General features: G+C 38.4%; 1 protein-coding gene across 1 annotated transcript in view; it reads right to left on the reverse strand.

The window, feature by feature from the left end:
* Positions 1-469: 469 nt before the first annotated feature.
* Positions 470-17,830, reverse strand: part of LOC134743758 (all trans-polyprenyl-diphosphate synthase PDSS1) — a 79,930-nt gene continuing 62,569 nt past the window's right edge. The window contains exons 5-8 of the mRNA XM_063677402.1: positions 7,205-7,294; positions 4,767-4,898; positions 3,500-3,694; positions 470-2,561 (exon numbers count right to left, since the gene is read on the reverse strand). Of these exons, the coding sequence (XP_063533472.1) occupies positions 2,340-2,561; positions 3,500-3,694; positions 4,767-4,898; positions 7,205-7,294 (639 nt within the window). The 3' untranslated portion in view covers positions 470-2,339. The remainder of the gene's footprint in view (positions 2,562-3,499; positions 3,695-4,766; positions 4,899-7,204; positions 7,295-17,830) is intronic.

Here is a 17,830-nt window from a genome sequence, read left to right on the forward strand (position 1 = left end):
GTCAGTACCAAATAGTAGATGACAGCTATTGACCCAATCCGACCCAGAACGAACGAACTTTTTACTATTTCTCAAGTACCTTCTTCTTAAGTCAGTTAACAGTTTATGTGTACCACATTGCAAAGCTTTTTTACGTTTTTGATTTGTGACAGTGCATGTGACCCTCCCTAATGCGTTGTCCATGACAACGTAAACGTTCTTAGGTTGCCCTTAGTTACCATATCAACTCACCATAACAATACTGTAATTATCGTCACAACAAAACCTTTTTAATTTTAAACTAAAATGGGACTTAATCGCGTAAAATCTTACGTTTATTTATAGCCTGACGCTTCGAACGTGACGTTACGTTCGTCAGGCAGACTGGTAACTGGAGTCCCGTATTAGTTTAAAATTATGAGTGAAAAATCGTGTTAGTTTAAAACAACCTCTTTATTTGATTTCAATTGTTTCAATAAATAAAACAATATTCTGTAACTAATGTTTATAATAAAAATTATTCATGATTTTCATTTTACAGAGTATTCATATTTACAAACGGTTTTAACTACGTACACATCTACAATATTATAAATAAAGTTCATTGACTCCCATGTTTAACGTATAATGTACAAAAAACATACAACTTATTCGTTTATTGTATTCGCTGACATAATGACTAAAATTATTTCACTAATAATTTTAGATTAACAAATTAACATTGCAACATATATTTTTTTATATCTCTAATGATTACAATATGTAATATTTTATATTAAGCAGAAACGTCTGCTTACGCAATTAAATAACTTTAATAAAAGGGAACATCAAAAAACTATCCAATCAGACCAAGTACATTTTCAATAACATTACTCGTAGGCCGCGGATTTAAACTCCGCATAGAGAAATAGTGTTTAAATGTTTCACTTTTATTAAAAATATTACAATCTTCGGGACCTAATTGTTCATTTCAGTAACATATTTCTGCCTCCGTCTATCTCATACATTTATACTTACGGGCGCAAAGGACAGTATGTGTCGCCGCGCCCGTTTCTTATTTAAGTCATCATGTCGGCCTTACACTACTGTTACTTCTTTAAGTGACTAATATTTTGTTAACTAACAAGAACTTACAGAAGATTTATAAAATACTGCGCTCTTGTGCCCGTGGGTTCTTTAGAACCTCAAAATTACAAACCCACTAACACCACCCAGTGTTAGTGGGTTTGATACTCAGTTGCATTATTTACAAAATATTTAATCTAAGTAGCGAATAGCGTTTAAACGAGACAAATTTGCCTATATGTTACCGTGCGGCCGGATGAAGCTTACAATTTAATACTAAATCGAACGTACAGTGTACACGTATTCTAGTATGCACACTAAGAAATTGAGGTAATTGGTTTTGAAGATAAAACGGGTAACTTATCCAATGACTCTCAGTATTTACACAGTATAATATATAATAGCGAAAGGATTGGACGGCATTCGTAACAGACGTTCGAACTAGTCCTACTGAAATGTTTGTGACGATGTGGACCCAGCGGTCCGAGTATCCTACGCTACCGGGGAAGAGAATTGCACAAATAAGAACTAGGGGAATGAAACAGTCAAGCGTTCTACAACAAACATAACGTACTGTACAATATCGCGCCAATAACAACAGTGTATTTTCGTGAAACATATCGTATTCAATAAACATTGAGCATTCACTATCGTACATTATGTACATCCGTATTTGGTAACAAGTCACACACACACTCTCCTACCAAAGTCATATTGTCGCAGATAGTTTACGGTGTTAAATATTTTCATAGAAAACTATCTTAAAATAAATCAGGTCACACAAGTGAGAGATACATAGGTACTCTTACATACAGAAGGGTATAATGTATAATATATATGTACATACAAAAATAGTACAAAAAGATAAGTTTCGACGTCGATCGCCGATCGATCATTCTAGTATGACAATACATTCTAAATACTACAATGTATAAGTAATGTATACTGAATATAATTCGCTATATTGAATAATTTATCAGGGCACATCGTGTCAAGTCGACGTAAAAATATCTTCGATAATATCTAGCCGTATGTCGGCTTCCACAACTTCCACTAGTTTACATTCACTCCGCGGGAGACCCACCGAGGCTCGAGTCGCGCCGCTCAAAACGCCGACAATGCCGCGTTTAGAGTTCCGGCCCCTTTTCAAAGTACTCCTAGCCGAAGATGAACGCGACCGGACGCTCGCCGTTTTTAAAGTACTCTTCGGTTCCGGACGATCCAAAGACTACTATGAAAACTGTCTCCGCGGCGTGCGGGATGGGCGGGATGGGCGGGATGGGCGGGATGGGGCGTTATTTGATCCGGTTGAGCACTAGATCGGTGGCGAGCACTAGTCCCTTCTGGTAGACGGAGCGGGCGAGCTCCTGGGCGAGACGCGCGGCCTCGAGCCCGTGGCGGCGCGCCAGGAAGCGCGTCTGCTCGAGCCCCCGCGACTGGTGCACGAGCTCGAACGCTCGCTCCACGTCGCCCGGCTCGCCGAAGCGCCGCATTATCATCGGGTTCAATTCCGGGTACTGGAAATATTCAACATTACTAAGATACAAGCCGTGCCGAGGATCGGAGGGGAGGGTCTCCGTCCGGCAGGGGAACACAAAGTTGGCTTTAAAAAATAATACAAGAAACGATATTGTTCAAAAGGATAACGTAAAAATGTACCTCGTCCTTCAACCTGTGTGGTATATTTAAAAATTAGCTTAAAAACTAACGTGTGACAAACGATCGGGCGCATTTCTCCCGGCCAAAATACCTTTATTGAATTAAAGTATACAAATGTTGTTCCCTCCATTAGTATTTGACCCCGGCATACAAATTATTGACTTTTTAGTTTTTTATGAGTACGATAGTACATCGAGTTATTTCAGAAAATAGATATGCACATTTCAAATTCCGTGTTTGTCAAGAAAATTTAACAACAACATAAAATTCGCCACTAATGGCACAAAAAAGTTGAGTAGCTTAACTATTCACGAAACTCAATTGCTACGTCCGCCCGGGCCCAAATCTCAATTTAAGTTAGTCTAAGACCCTCTCAAACACACACAAGGAGTCCCTCCACGTTTAAGCGAGACTGACACACGAAATTACCTTTTCGCAAGCGAAGAGCACAGGCGCAGTAGCCAGTCCAAGCTTAAGGTAAATGTTGTTCCCTCCATTAGTATTTGACCCCGGCATACAAATTATTGACTTTTTAGTTTTTTATGAGTACGATAGTACATCGAGTTATTTCAGAAAATAGATATGCACATTTCAATTTCCGTGTTTGTCAAGAAAATTTAACAACAACATAAAATTCGCCACTAATGGCACAAAAAAGTTGAGTAGCTTAACTATTCACGAAACTCAATTGCTACGTCTGCCCGGGCCCAAATCTCAATTTAAGTTAGTCTAAGACCCTCTCAAACACACACAAGGAGTCCCTCCACGTTTAAGCGAGACTGACACACGAAATTACCTTTTCGCAAGCGAAGAGCACAGGCGCAGTAGCCAGTCCAAGCTTAAGGTCGGCCGCCGTGGGTTTGCCCATGGCCTGCGCTGACGATACGAAGTCCAGCATGTCGTCCACCAGCTGGAACGACAGGCCGATGTTGCGTCCATACTGGAACGCTAGCTCGCATGTGCTCTCGTCCGCGCCGCTTAGTAGGGCCACCTGGGACAACATATGTGATAACATTAGCTACTGCAATTGCAGATTATCCCGCTTATTCATTAAACTTAGCAATCCTGTTCAAAATTATTTGGTCTTTCTCAATTCCGTTCGATTAAAAGGACTACTATGTGCGGTTATCAAAGAGACCCTTTCCCCCGTTCCCTTCCCTTTCCTTTTCCCTTTGAGAATGCGAAAATACCACAGACAATCAATTTAACAGTTGCCCCCCATTAGAGCCCCCACACAAATCAATACGAAGAAGTCAGCCTTTTATGTTTGTATGTAAAATGTATCTTGACGAGTAAAGTGCCCTTGTAGCCTATTTGCAATTTTTTTGTTTACCCTCAAGAAAGAAAAGCAAGCATTATTTCTCGATCTTCATAAATTTCCGCTAACATTTCTATAAACAGGTGTTCACAACCAAATTCTTCTTTATTTGACCAAGCGATCATAAGTAGTAAGTAGTAGCAAAGATAATAGATAGTATAAAGGGTTACTGTCATAGTAAATTTTGTAGTCACAGTAAATTTACTGCCATCTATCGACACAGCATTAAAACTAAAAATGGAAAATGTGTAAAAATATCAAAAAATGTATGTATGGTATGGATACATTTTTTTTAGAACGCCATATTACTGACCCATGTTCTTTCACTGATAGGTATGTGTTAAAATTGTTAAATGTCAACGCCATCTAACCGAGTATAGGCCAAAGGTCTGGCGCCATCTATTCGAGAATATTTTTTCCTTGATTTCCGAGGCAGGTTTTTTCCCTAGACTCTGCCTATCTTATACGATCTTTGGTAGTAGGTTTAACACCCAGCATTACTCTGGATCCGCTTTCCTACTTTCTCTCCTCCACTTTATACTATCCTTGATTTCCTGTTGGGTACGCCCATCTTCGAAACCAATGAACGAACGAATAGTTTCTAATGATCAATATATAAATTATAAAACGGTCCATCATATTAATGAAAGGTCTGTTGTGGCGGTAAGTGTCAGTGGTCAGTGGGATGTTAACAGGCTGAGGATGAATAAGAAATAGGATAATTGTATAATCCGATAATACTTACCGCTTTGACGGAGTTGGCGATGAGCGACGCCGTTTTTCTGTACGTCTTGGTGAGGTAATGTGCGAATCGCTCGTTTTCAGTCTCCTTGCTGCCCAGTTGCATGAACTCGCCCTGCACCAGGTCTGTCACCACCTGAAATAACACAGAATAGAGTTGACACGTTGAATTTTGTTGAACTAAATCTAGTTCGATAGTTAGTAAATGAGCAATTTATCACAATAAATTGAAAACTTAAAAAAAAATATGGGAATAATAAAGAAATACAAGACCTCAGTTTCAAATTTAAGTTTATTTAAACATGCAAAAATGAAAAAAAAATATGGTATGTACCATTCGATTCGTTACATATACATATTGTACACCAATAATATACATAAACGCAACATTTCAACGAGAAAATCGCAATTTCCTTGTTTTCCATACATCGAAACGGCTTCTAAGCAATAGCGACGTTACATCGTGACGTCACGATGTATTGCCATTTTGTTAGGAGCGTTTCGTCAGTAAAGTGCGGGTGCCAGGCTTTGGCCGTGCGGGTGCCATGATTTGTGACATTTGATCCTCAAAACAAACCTGATCGACTGATACCATTAATAAAAACTTGTCAACTACCCTATTCTTTATTAACTACAGTACAGAGCAATTAATATTATTTCTTACAGAATGGACACACTTCACGCGGGGTGGGGACGGGGACCCCGAATGGAATTACGGTGGCCACAGATTGGCTGCAGATTGACAGAATCTCAATGTCATTATTAGCAACCCGATAACGGTAAATTCATAATGCCAGTGTGTTGCGTCATGTACGGGCGGTTTTAAATTTCAGTAAATAACAACCTTTTTCTTGAAAACACAACTTTTTGTCGCTATGGTTACACCAAAATATTTTCCTAAGGAAGCTACACATACATTAATGCGTATACAGACATGTCGTGCGCACAGTAAAACAAGTTCAGTGCCATGTACGCTCTGTGGCTATAGTATGTTAACAAATTATATCCTCCACTCGCGTGTTATCACTCAAGGATACAGATCTCCCAGAATATAGTTAAGAGTACATTGATGGCTAACCTTAAACTATGTTAAACTTTTCGATAACATGTACAAAAGAAATAACTAAGTAGAGCGACATCTAGTGATTCACTAAGAACACACTAGAGGGCATTGACGGCATTGTGCATCGGATCTATTACACTGATAGCCGATATGGTTCCTTTCGGAATACGTAGTCAATGGTTTACACTACTTCTACTACAGAAAATCACATAGATGGCGCTATGCACAGCTGTGAACGCAACATAATGAAAGAGGCGGCAAATTTGTAAAATTACAATATCTCATACAATTTTTTTAACTTCGCACCTTTTTCTACTGACGAATTTGTTTGACACACTACATTTAGTATTTGTTTCTTATGTTACCTCTACATGCCACCGGTGCATACCATCAGACCATCACGTAATACACGCTATTTTTTTAGTCATCAAACATTGGACACTAAACGTTATAGGTTTACGCAATTTAATTGGCTTCATAGTTTGCATTTTAATTGGACTAATTAATTTACGTTTGTGAAAAACAGTCGTAGTAACCATAGTGCAATCAAGAAGAATCTTCGAAACAGCCACACAAAGCCATCAATAATGTATGAGCACCAATTTAAGCATCAATCATCATTCATACGGAACAAGGCTGTAACAAATTAAGTGCAACCTTTTGTTCTCGTAGTAATTATTTTGAACTATATATCCTCTTAATGAAATATTTTAAGCAAAGATACAAACGAACGATGTACTTAATTATAATAGTTATAAGAACACGATTGTACAAGAAAGATACATACATCAATCTAAAATGAAGTGTGGTAAAAATGAAATATGTATTAGATTGATTTGTCTACAATTATATTTCGCAGGAAGTAGGGTAATTAGACAGCAAGAGTGTAGCACCACCTAGTTTAGGTGTCAAAAGTCACCTTTACGATACAATTCGTGCGTTATAGGAGGTCTTCATAAATCAGTGATCTGATTACATAGGATATTTTGCTATCTATCTTATATTTTTACTAGCTTTTGCCCGCGACTTCGTCTGCGTGGAGTTAGTAATTTGGGTAGCTTATTTTTAATCCAATCTGCTTTTTGTCGATTAGCACACAAACTTCCACCCCCCCTTTTCACTCCCTTAAAGGATGATTTCTGGGATAAAAACTACCCTATGTCCTTCCCCGGTACTCACACTATCTCTATACCAAATGATGAGAAGAGGTAACAGACAGACTGGCACACTTTCGCATTTATAATATTAGTATGGATTACAATCTCTTAATTTACTACAAGGCTGGAGCTTAAGAAAACCTGTTAATAACGCACATAAAATGATTCATTAACAAGTTTGATAAAGTCTAAGGTTAATTAGTTAAGATAAATCGGTCATACCTGGCTAAGCACGAGTGTGACGTCATCGCTGCGCAGGCGAGCTATCATCATCGACGCCACAGCGAGGATGAAGTCGCCGGCCATCGCGACCTGGAACCAACACAAACATACATTAATCAAGATTCATACACGATTTATGAAGTTACCTAGACAATACAGGTGATCATATAAAAGGCTCAGGATTGGACGGAGAGCAAGATTGGTCAAGTGTCACAACAATTGTCACTTCCCACAGATATGATGTTACGATCAAAAAGAATGTTTGGTGATATTGTTTATTAGATAAATATTATATAGTCTGGTAAACCAATTTGTCGTTAGAAAAAGGCGTGATATTCAAAAATTTTATGGGACCTCGACTCATCGTACCTACATTTTGGTGCACTCTTAGATTCCATACAATGAAATGAAAACGACAGCATCTTTTGCTTATTATGTAGAAAAGGAAGTAAAACCACCCACTTTTCTAGTAGCATTTCGTTTCTGTAAGGATCGCAGTTCTAACCTAACCACGCACTTTTCTGATAGCATTTCGTTTCTGTAAGGGTCGCAGTTCTAACCTAACCTAACCCACTTTTCTGATAGCAGTTGGGTTCTGTGAGGATCGCAATTCAAACCTAGCCTAACCCACTTTTCTAGTAGCATATCCGGGCCCAAGTCCGGGTCTGGGTTCGGATCCGGGTCCTGGACCATGTCCAGATCCGGGTCAGGATCTAAGTTCGGTCCGGATCCGGGTCCGAGTCGGGGTCCGGGTCCGAGTCCGGGTCCAAGTTTGGGTCCGGGTCCGTAACAAGGAGGACAAATCGCCAAACGTGAACTATGTGTCGTTGAAGAGTTCCATTCTGATCATCATCAGCAGTTCCACTTCATCAAATGTCACTTTTTTAAATGTAAATGCTGGATTTGTTGATGAAAATACAAAAATCACTATGTGTATACCTTACACATTTAAGGAGTTCCCTCGATTCCTCATGGATCCCATTATCAGACCTCGAGCTTGGCAAAAATGTGTCTTGAAAACCTTACTTCCTTAACAAACATAACGAAGAGGACAAATTACCAAACGTAGTTCCACTTAACCAAATGTCACTTTTTGAAATGTAAATGCTTGATTTGTTTATGAAAATACTAAAATCACTACATGTATGCCTTTAACATTTCAGGAGTTTCCTCGATTCCTCATGGATCCCATCATCAGAACTGCGTTTTGATAAAAACGGGACCAATCTGTATGTATATACTTACAATTAAAAAAAGAATTTTCATAATCGGTCCAGTAATGACGGAGATATGGAGTAACAAACATTAAAACACAACCGAATTGACAACCTCCTAATCTTTAAGTCGGTGAATCGGGTGATTCAATGGCGCCTGTCATTCGGTGTATTTGTTTTTTTGTTAATCGATTGGAAATCTCTTCAAACGAGGTTGTGAACTATCGGTTGTAATTGTCAATTTCGTAAAATTAACAACCAAAATTAATCGCGTCGGTCATCTAAAAGTTAATACTTACGAAAACTGTACGTTCTGTATAACTACTAAACAGTACCCAGAATTTTGAACCGCGTGTATTGACAAACCAGTAGACATGGTGCTGTTAATTCGACTAATCAGATCTAGAATTCATTCTTAAACTAATACTATTATCTCACACCAAGTTCGTCTAAATTCTACAGTAGGTAAACCTATTTTTCCCTTATAACATACATCGCTTCACAATATGACGAAATTCGGTATAATAACCGTGATTTGATCGTTTTCTGCGGCAAGTCAAATTGAAAATAACAGAAACAAACAATAGAGACTCCTGGTAATTTAAGCACATTGATTGCTTGAGCTTGGCCTTCAATGCTCGTTCGCATAAATGCCAATGCATTTTGTTGGTAACAATAATTTGAATTCTAAGACCCACATAATTCGATTTTAATGCCCTTGCAAGCAGCTTCTTTTAGTAACAAAGTCGTAATTTACCTCACAGTGAGCTCTATCAATGCCTAGTTTTAATGTTTACGGAAATTGCAATGCATATCTAACAAAAGGTCAACTAAAATTATTGCTGTCTTATCTTACGGGAAACCAACTATTATAGCAAGTATGCTTAAGCGCCCGATCTTAAAATAGAAGATGACAGCAAGACTAAAAAAGAAATACTTGAATAAAAGGATGCAAAACTTTAAACGGGATGGCGGGGAATTTTTATAAGTAATCGATTGCGTTGTAAAAGGGCCGCATTGTAAGGGCCTGCGTAAATAAGGATAAAATAGTTTATCTTATAAATGTCATCGAGCAAGCAGGAATAACTTAAAGTATATTAATGCACTTATTGCTAACCGCCTACTGCACTCCAGGTTTTGTTTTGGCTTTTTTAACACTCGATCATGGTTTGTAATTGAGGGCATTACAGATATATCTGACGGTGAATATATGTTAATAAATTAATTATAGTATGCCGGCCAATTATTTTAAGTACCGGACGATACAATAAAAATAAAATGTAGGCAATGTAATGGGCTCCATTCAGGCAATACTAGTTTTCCAGGACGATAATCGATCTCTCGCCCACATAGCAACGACATTCAAGAAAGGTAGACACGTAAATTGCAATTTTATTTATGTTTGTATTATTTAAGTTTTTATATAGTTGCGAATGTACTGCTATATATGCGTAATAGCTAATTTTTATGTCAACCGAGGAATGGATGTAATGGGTATAATGGTTATAAGAATGAATAATAGCATGCAATAATACGTTTTTCAAAAATTAAATATGTATTGTGTTCGTGTGGCGGAAGAGATTCCGCCAAACATCATTTGTAAGAATGATGACGATGAAAAATACTGTTCTGAGCTACGTCTTTCTTAGCCATTATTTTAACTATCTAAACAGCAAACAGTCAAAAAAAGTCGCATTTTTAGCAACAAGGCAACGAAAGTGCCAGATTCTTAGCAACTTTGGAAGTCAACTAGCAACATCTTTCCTTAAATTTATTAGCACCCAAAAAAAGCAATTTTTCTCTACTCTCTCATCATTATTTTTAACTCTAACTTTGCAAAACTGAAATTGTCCTGAACGACGTAACACACGTCAAAACATTAACGCTTTATTCGCGATGCGTTTCGTGGTCGCTCATTTCTCCGTTGGTATCAGGAATGTCGAGAAAGTCGGTGATGCGGCGGCATACTAATGGCGTTTCGCTGCCGCTTCCGACGGCGCAGCTGGCACGGCCTGGGACTCATTAGCTCACTGGACACTTGTTAGCCTACATCGGGTGGCCGGTCGCACCCACGCGCCGCCTGGGGATCGCCGTCAACGTTGGAATTACAAGTCTGTAACTTTTACTGGGTACTTATCAATGAACTTAATAGGGAGTTAAGCATTAGTGACGGAGCGTCGATACCCGGTGACTGAGCCGAAGATTATTTGGCCTACTTTTTCTTTAAGATCTAAAGGATAAAGGTAATTAATGGTTTTTAGTTTCAAATAAGGTAAGAACTGAATTAATAATTCGTATAAAAAAAGTATTTGCAGGTTATTTATATACCTAATTACTCGGAACAATTTTTATCGTTACACAATTCAATTAACATTTTTAATGATCACGTCATTTTCGATTAATTTTATTCCTTAGATAGTTATATATTTTGCCAATCTCTGAGAAACACAATATCGTTTCTAGAAGTATGGTGCTACAAATAATGTTCATTACTTAACGCATTTACATTGAAAACAACAAAAATGTCAGAACCAAAGTTTACAAGCAATGTGCATCAAACATAAAGTACGCTAAAACCTGCCCACCCGCATCGCTACATGCACAACATTACACATTATTTTTTGCACTAAAGGTCAGAATAATAAATACAACAATATAAGGAAGCATATTAGCTACACGCAAAATTACATGCAATTTTGAACTCCTGTATGGACCTCTAGTGTTCACTGCCATAACGATGTCATGGCAAAATATATTACACTTTTTTTTTACTAACAAGCTCATTAAAACTGATTTTGAAAGTGACTCGGAGATGAATAATAGGTACTTTATTGGTGTCAATGACAGTGCTCTCTGGATTAGACTATGACGTTTTATTTTTCTAGTTTGACTAAGGAAAATACAATCAAGCCAATGAATCGATTGAGTCATAGGTAATATTATCGTTAAATTGAGATGGAAATCCGCTGGAAACATGCACGAAGAAGTATAATTGGCACCTAAATGGTCGCGTACTGTGCGGTTTAAGAGGAATTTCCTCCCGCGTACACTTCGGCTGTGGAATGAGCTCCCTGCCGAGGTTTTCCCGAGGGGCTACAGTATGGGGTTCTTCAAAAAAGGAGTGTACAGGTTTTTAAAGGGTCGGCAACGCGCGTGTAATATCTCCGGTGTTGCAGGCATCCATAGGCTACGGTAACTGCTTACCATCAGGCGGGCCGTATGCTTGATTGCCACCGACGTGGTATATAAAAAAAAGAAAAAAATGTAAAGCCGTAATGCATACATGTTCCGGATGACATCATAACCTATATAAATAAACGGTCAAGTGACATTGTAAAGTGTAAGCTACCACAATTAAAGAGACACTGAAGTAGCGGCACAACTTGATTAGAAACCGAATGTTACTGTACAATGTGGACCGTAAAAGTGGTCGTTGTAAATACTAATTAGTTTGACTGGTAGAGTACATTGAATAGCGAATGACAGTTGCAGACGCAGTGGGCATCGCACACAGAAAGTCTGCAGAGTTACGTATGCCTCCTGCATTTGGAAAACTATTTAACTGCAGCGCGCGGTATAATGGATTATAGGTATAATAACAACAACAAAAAAACACACCAATATTAAGAAAACTAGAAACAATTGAACTTTAATTAATAAACAATCGAATGTCTGGAATAGTTTAAGATTCAACACTAATTTTCTCGAGCAATTAAAGAAAAAAATATTAAGGTTAGGAATAAAATAAATGATTTTATTTCTAACTTATTTAAACAAATAATATCTGGGAGACCGAGCTTTGCTCGGAAAACATATAAAAACTCAAAAATGCGCGTTTTCCCAGAGATAAGACCTAGCTAGATCGATTTTTCGCCCCCGAAAACAGACATATAGCAAATTTCTTCAAAATAGTTAGAGCCGTTTCCGAAATCCCTGAAATATATATATATATATACACACATATATACAAGAATTGCTCGTTTAAAGGTATTCAACAAATATTTTACCTGATCATCATTTATTCGGTGGGAATAGGGTTACTTTATAAAAAATATATTTAAAAAAAAAGTTCGAGTAGGTATCGAATTAAATAAATAAATACACATTTAGGGGACATCTTACACAGATCAACATAGCCCCAAACTAAGGTTGTACTATAGGTGCTAGGCGACGATGATATTATATATACATTAGAAAACACTCATGAATCAGGAACAAATATTTGTGATCATCACACAAATAAATGCCCTTACCGGGATTCGAACCCAGGACCATCGGCTTCAGAGGCAGGGTCACTACCCACTAGGACAGACCGGTCGTCAATTCTGTTTTCAGATTCAACAAATTCAAGGAAATGAGTTGGATTTTCATATAATTGAACGAAAAGAGACAAGGCCAGTATCCTGCCTACATAATCGCTGTAAACAGTGATATCCAGATCGCTAACTCTGCTAATTTTGGCACATGTGTCCTATTAATTAGTACAACAGTTTGATTCGGTACAACACTGGCAATATAACGGATCGGTCACGGGAGGCGGTGGCGCATCGCGCGCGGTTGGTTGCGCAAATCGCGCACGCATTAACACACTTTCTGCGGCGACTATCCGGGCTAAAAAAGCGTCCGTTACGCGCCCGGGAAGCACGCCACGATGGCACGGCATCCCTGTGACGTCGGCCTTGTAAAGCTTATCATCAGTCCAACTAATACTGAGGATCGAAACAACATACGCGCGATTTTATAAGTCATACCAGCAATTCTGGTTAAAAGGCCTCTCGTCATTCGTCAAACATATTTCTATGACGGTTTAGACCTGTGAAATTGGAGCTTGCAGTTTTTATTTTATTTGAGGTCCTGTTGTGAGCGCCGTGATGCGACGAGATTATATCAACGCGTTTAAATAAAACAATTATTTAAACGACGGGACTTAATCGCGTATAATAAGTTTTAAATTTACCTCTGACTCCTCCGAATTCCTCCGAATTTAAAACTTATTTTACGCTATTAAATTCCGTCGCTGTGAATAATAATGCGTTTAAATAAGTCAAGTAACGATTATAGTTACAGTTGTATTTGGTATTCGTGGTATTGTCATGCTAGTGTGACACTTTGTCGCGTTTATCGCTTCTGACTGGAGCGAAGCACAACAAAGTTTCGAGACAAACTGTTTTCAAACTTAATTCAATATATTGCTACTTCTGAATATTTTTGAGGAATGCGGTCTAGTTAGATAAAATTTTAAAGAAAAGTAATATTGTCTTTGGTTACCGCGATAGTTACTCATGAAATAAAACTATGAAAACGGATTATATCGCGTATATTGAATTTATAACACATCCCGACGTTTCGAACCCTTTACAGCGTTCGTGGTCGACGGGTCTCACAAAAAAAAGTAGCTGAAGTGTAATGAAATAATTAAAAGAAATGCATGACGTATCAAATTATTAAATTAATGTAGAAAAATATTGCTAGTAATTATAATATGTGCGTGATATTTAATTAGACATAGTAGTCGGTTAAGTAAAATTTAACAGTTATCAAAAGCATAAAGCATAGCGATAGTAATGGAGAGGTCACTCGAGCGAGACTACCACGATGCGGAAAATTGACTTTTTATGCTATCATTATGTTATTTAATCAAAATAATTGATTGTAATATAGCTGATGTTTGATAAAAGATAGGTAACGTACATGTATAAATTAAGACTTAAACGACCGGTTGCCCCGGTTGGTTGGTAGTTTCAGTAGAAGTCCTGCCTACAAATCTAGTGGTTCTGAGATCGCATAAAACTGAGTATCAGAATAAGTAATAGTATTATCATACAGAACGGCCACGCACCCATCGATGTACCACCGCCCCGCCCCGACTCGAATTACCTCGTCCCGCGACAGCAGATTGACGGCCGTTTGCCGGCTGCTTAGTACTGTTTTTAAGCAACTTACTCACACAATGACGCATGACGCTGTACAGACGTGTCGTTCACACATAGAAACGCAAGTGATGTATAGCGAGTCCCTGCCTCTACGCTGTTTCCTGAGAATGATTATTTCGTTATCAACAAATACATAACTATATCGTACTCTATAAGTACCTAGTACCCGTAACATAAGCTTTTATGGACTTCGTTTGAGGTTCGTGGGGGTAGATCGTCATCTACTTAACATTTGTATCATTAGTGTTTTAGTTCTCACCTATGCAAAAGGGCTAATTAACAAACGTGGGTAGATCGTATCACATACCATATCGCAATTGGAGCTTGTAGGTAAATTTAAAAGTGTGTCTCTCATGATAAGAGTGAAAGGCTTCTCAAGAACGCGTCGAAAGTCCGCCCAACGCGAGCCACATGAATAATTTACCAGAAAAATCTCTACGATTTCACATGGACTTAATTCTGAACGCGTTGAAGTTTCTATTCCGTAATACACTTAACATTAGACGTAGGTATGTATAATTTTTTATCGGCATAAACTGTTCTCTGACTCGGATAAGCATTATTATAATAATAATGCTTATTATTAAGGGCCTTATGAAGTGGCATGGCAGTTGAGAAATAATTTCAATCGAACCTCAAGGCGACTGAGTGGCAATCACCCCGGTAGTCGAGCCGGTGCGGGAAAAACAGTGCAGTATTTTTACGTTTTTATTTTCAGTAACGATTTTTCTGCAAGACTGGCCGGTTTGAAGGCTACTTGGAGTGGGATTTCATCATGGTTCTGGTATTAAAGACTGGTCCATCATTCTGTTTTAGTGGCAGGTTTCGCAAGGCAGCCTTGACAGTGGTGGCCGACAGGTGGCGATGGCGGCGGACGGAAGGTGAATGTGGCGCGGGATGTGTGTCACCCGGTCGGCCTTGACTCCCCTCAGCCCCTCCCTGCTGCCGGAACGTGGATCTTAAGTGAAGAATTTAACAGCTATCCGAGACAGGTGTGACATATGCGGACCGTAAACGGGAAGGGCTAAGAACTTTGTTAACCACTCGTTTGCGTTCTGCGTAATAACCATCCATGCAGACTGTCTCTCCTTCTACTGTAGTGCTTTTTGCTGGAGTCAGAACCTACTTTCGCGTTGTAACTACTCAAAAACTCGTTGATATATCAGGAAGCAAGCTAGACGCGAGTTTGAAACATTTAGGGCCAGTTGCACCATCCGCATTTGACAGACTGGTCAACGTCACCCGACGCGCCGCGGCGGTTTACTATGAAACTTTCCATACAATAAAATTTAGCGAACTCTTTAACGTGACAAACAGTTTGGTGCAACCGACCCTTAAAGGAGTGCTTTAACATTGATTTAAAGTTAATCAATGCCGAATTTCCTTGAATTTACTATAAAACTTATACCACAAGTGTTTCAGCAAAATATTTACAAAACTACAGTACAAGTTCATGTAACGTCACAAAACGGTCGATATGAATTATTTACGCGAGTGCTTTATATACTTACCGTGATTTACCGTTTAAATTAAAGAACAAAAAACAGCCGCTAGCCGGTCGAAAAAGAATGTCCAGTTTGTGGAACCGATCTACCTTGACCCATCGAAATATGTAGCTTGTTTACATATCATTTGAATTCACGCGGCGGTTGGAATTTCTGTCCTGGTTTGAACCGGCACACTTAAAAATACCTACCGCCCTACCCCAATATCCTAATTAAAAATTCTACGCAAATGATTTCATCGGTTCTGCGGTTATGTAATAAAATGTTTGATACACGACAATATATTTTACTAACATTACTAGCTGTTAGGTTCTAGCATAAAATTAAATTCCATCATAGACATATAACACTCAAACTTAATAGCATTTTTTAAAATTTTACTTTTTTTAACGTTATGATATTTTTTTATGCAACAACTCATATAATATCCATACGATCGATAAGAGTAGATGTGTTCAAATAACTATTTATCGAAGTATTTCGTACCGCGCGTGGCCCTGGTCTGATCGGTTGCGAAACCCACCTCTAGTGGCGATTAATGATCGACGAGTGGGGCATCGTTTCGACACCAACAAACACGTACTCACTAATCAATTTAAATACCAATGTAATACAAATTCAATGTTGATATCACTCGTGCTTATATGAGTGAATACGAGCGCGAGTGAGCGCACGTGTCTAATAAGTTTTTAATATCATTTTGATGGGTCAATCGTGCGTTTGAGAAAATAAGGCTCTGGCTAAACGGAGGGGTATGTAATATGCTATGCACACGTACCGTAAAATCCGGCTACAAACGATACCGGTTGAATGTATAATCTCTAATGAATCAATAGCAATATGTTTTAAAATCCTAATGACATTATAGGCGTTCGTAGCGTCTACCAGTGAAAGTCGGAGACGAGCAGCGACCTTGACACGGTATCGTTCACTTCAATCGAGGATTTTTGTGTGTAAAGAACTACGTAAACATCAATAAGACACCTCGTACGACTTTCACAATCGAATTTTACCGTGTTGTTATACCGTCATACAGGAATTTGTTACGTTTTTTTTAAATCTATTCGATTTATGCATACGGTTGGGTGAAAGTTTCAGTTCATTGACCAAAAATCGAGCGAGTCAGCGAGACTAATTAGTAATTAATATCCATAATTGATTGTATGGTATTAAGAATCTTCTAATCGGCAGATTTAAAATCTATATGTTATTTATAACGCGATTTATTTCCAACGGTATCTTGAACTTTGGCTCGATCTTTATAAAGAATTGTAGCTGACACTGTCCCAATTATAAGCAGTCGTGTCGCAACGACTTTAAAATATTCAGAAAATGAATATTAGTTTAGGGTAGGATAACAAGTTACGAGGTTACGGCCCGCGGCCGCGCGTCCGACCCACTTCTCGGCGTGTACAGTTAGCTATATTCCGACCAGTTTTTGCTTCGCACTCTTTATACGAGCGGTCGAAAGTGTTGAACGAATTTTGCTTTCGACGACCGACCGGTCGCACTCGCACAATGACAAACGCATACTCGTAATGGAAAGTCCTTTCGTTCTTTATTAAGACGAATTAGGTTAATAGGGTGACGTAAGATATTATGTTAATAAAATTGCACAGTGATAGATACGAGATACGCTGCCTAGACTTCGAGCTTCGCGCGGCCGCGGGGTATCGTACGCGCTTTACTAGACATCAACGCGCGGCAACTAGAGTCGCAACTTTGTATAATAATAATAATGATAAATAGGAAACTTATATTCCCGCGGTGACTGCAGAAATAAAGATCAACCCTGGAGATAATTACATATTGCGGTATGCCCGAAGAAAACTTATATCCTCAGTTAAATGTTAATTTTCAATACAATAATGTTTTTTATAGCGCTAGTTGCAATTATATAGCAAAATGATTGATTTAAATGACGCATTGTCAGTGAGATTGGCTAGTTTTTTAAAGTTTATTTTTTCAGGCACT

The sequence above is a fragment of the Cydia strobilella genome, chromosome 8 (genome assembly GCF_947568885.1).
Source record: "Cydia strobilella chromosome 8, ilCydStro3.1, whole genome shotgun sequence".
Taxonomy (NCBI): Eukaryota; Metazoa; Arthropoda; class Insecta; order Lepidoptera; family Tortricidae; genus Cydia; species Cydia strobilella.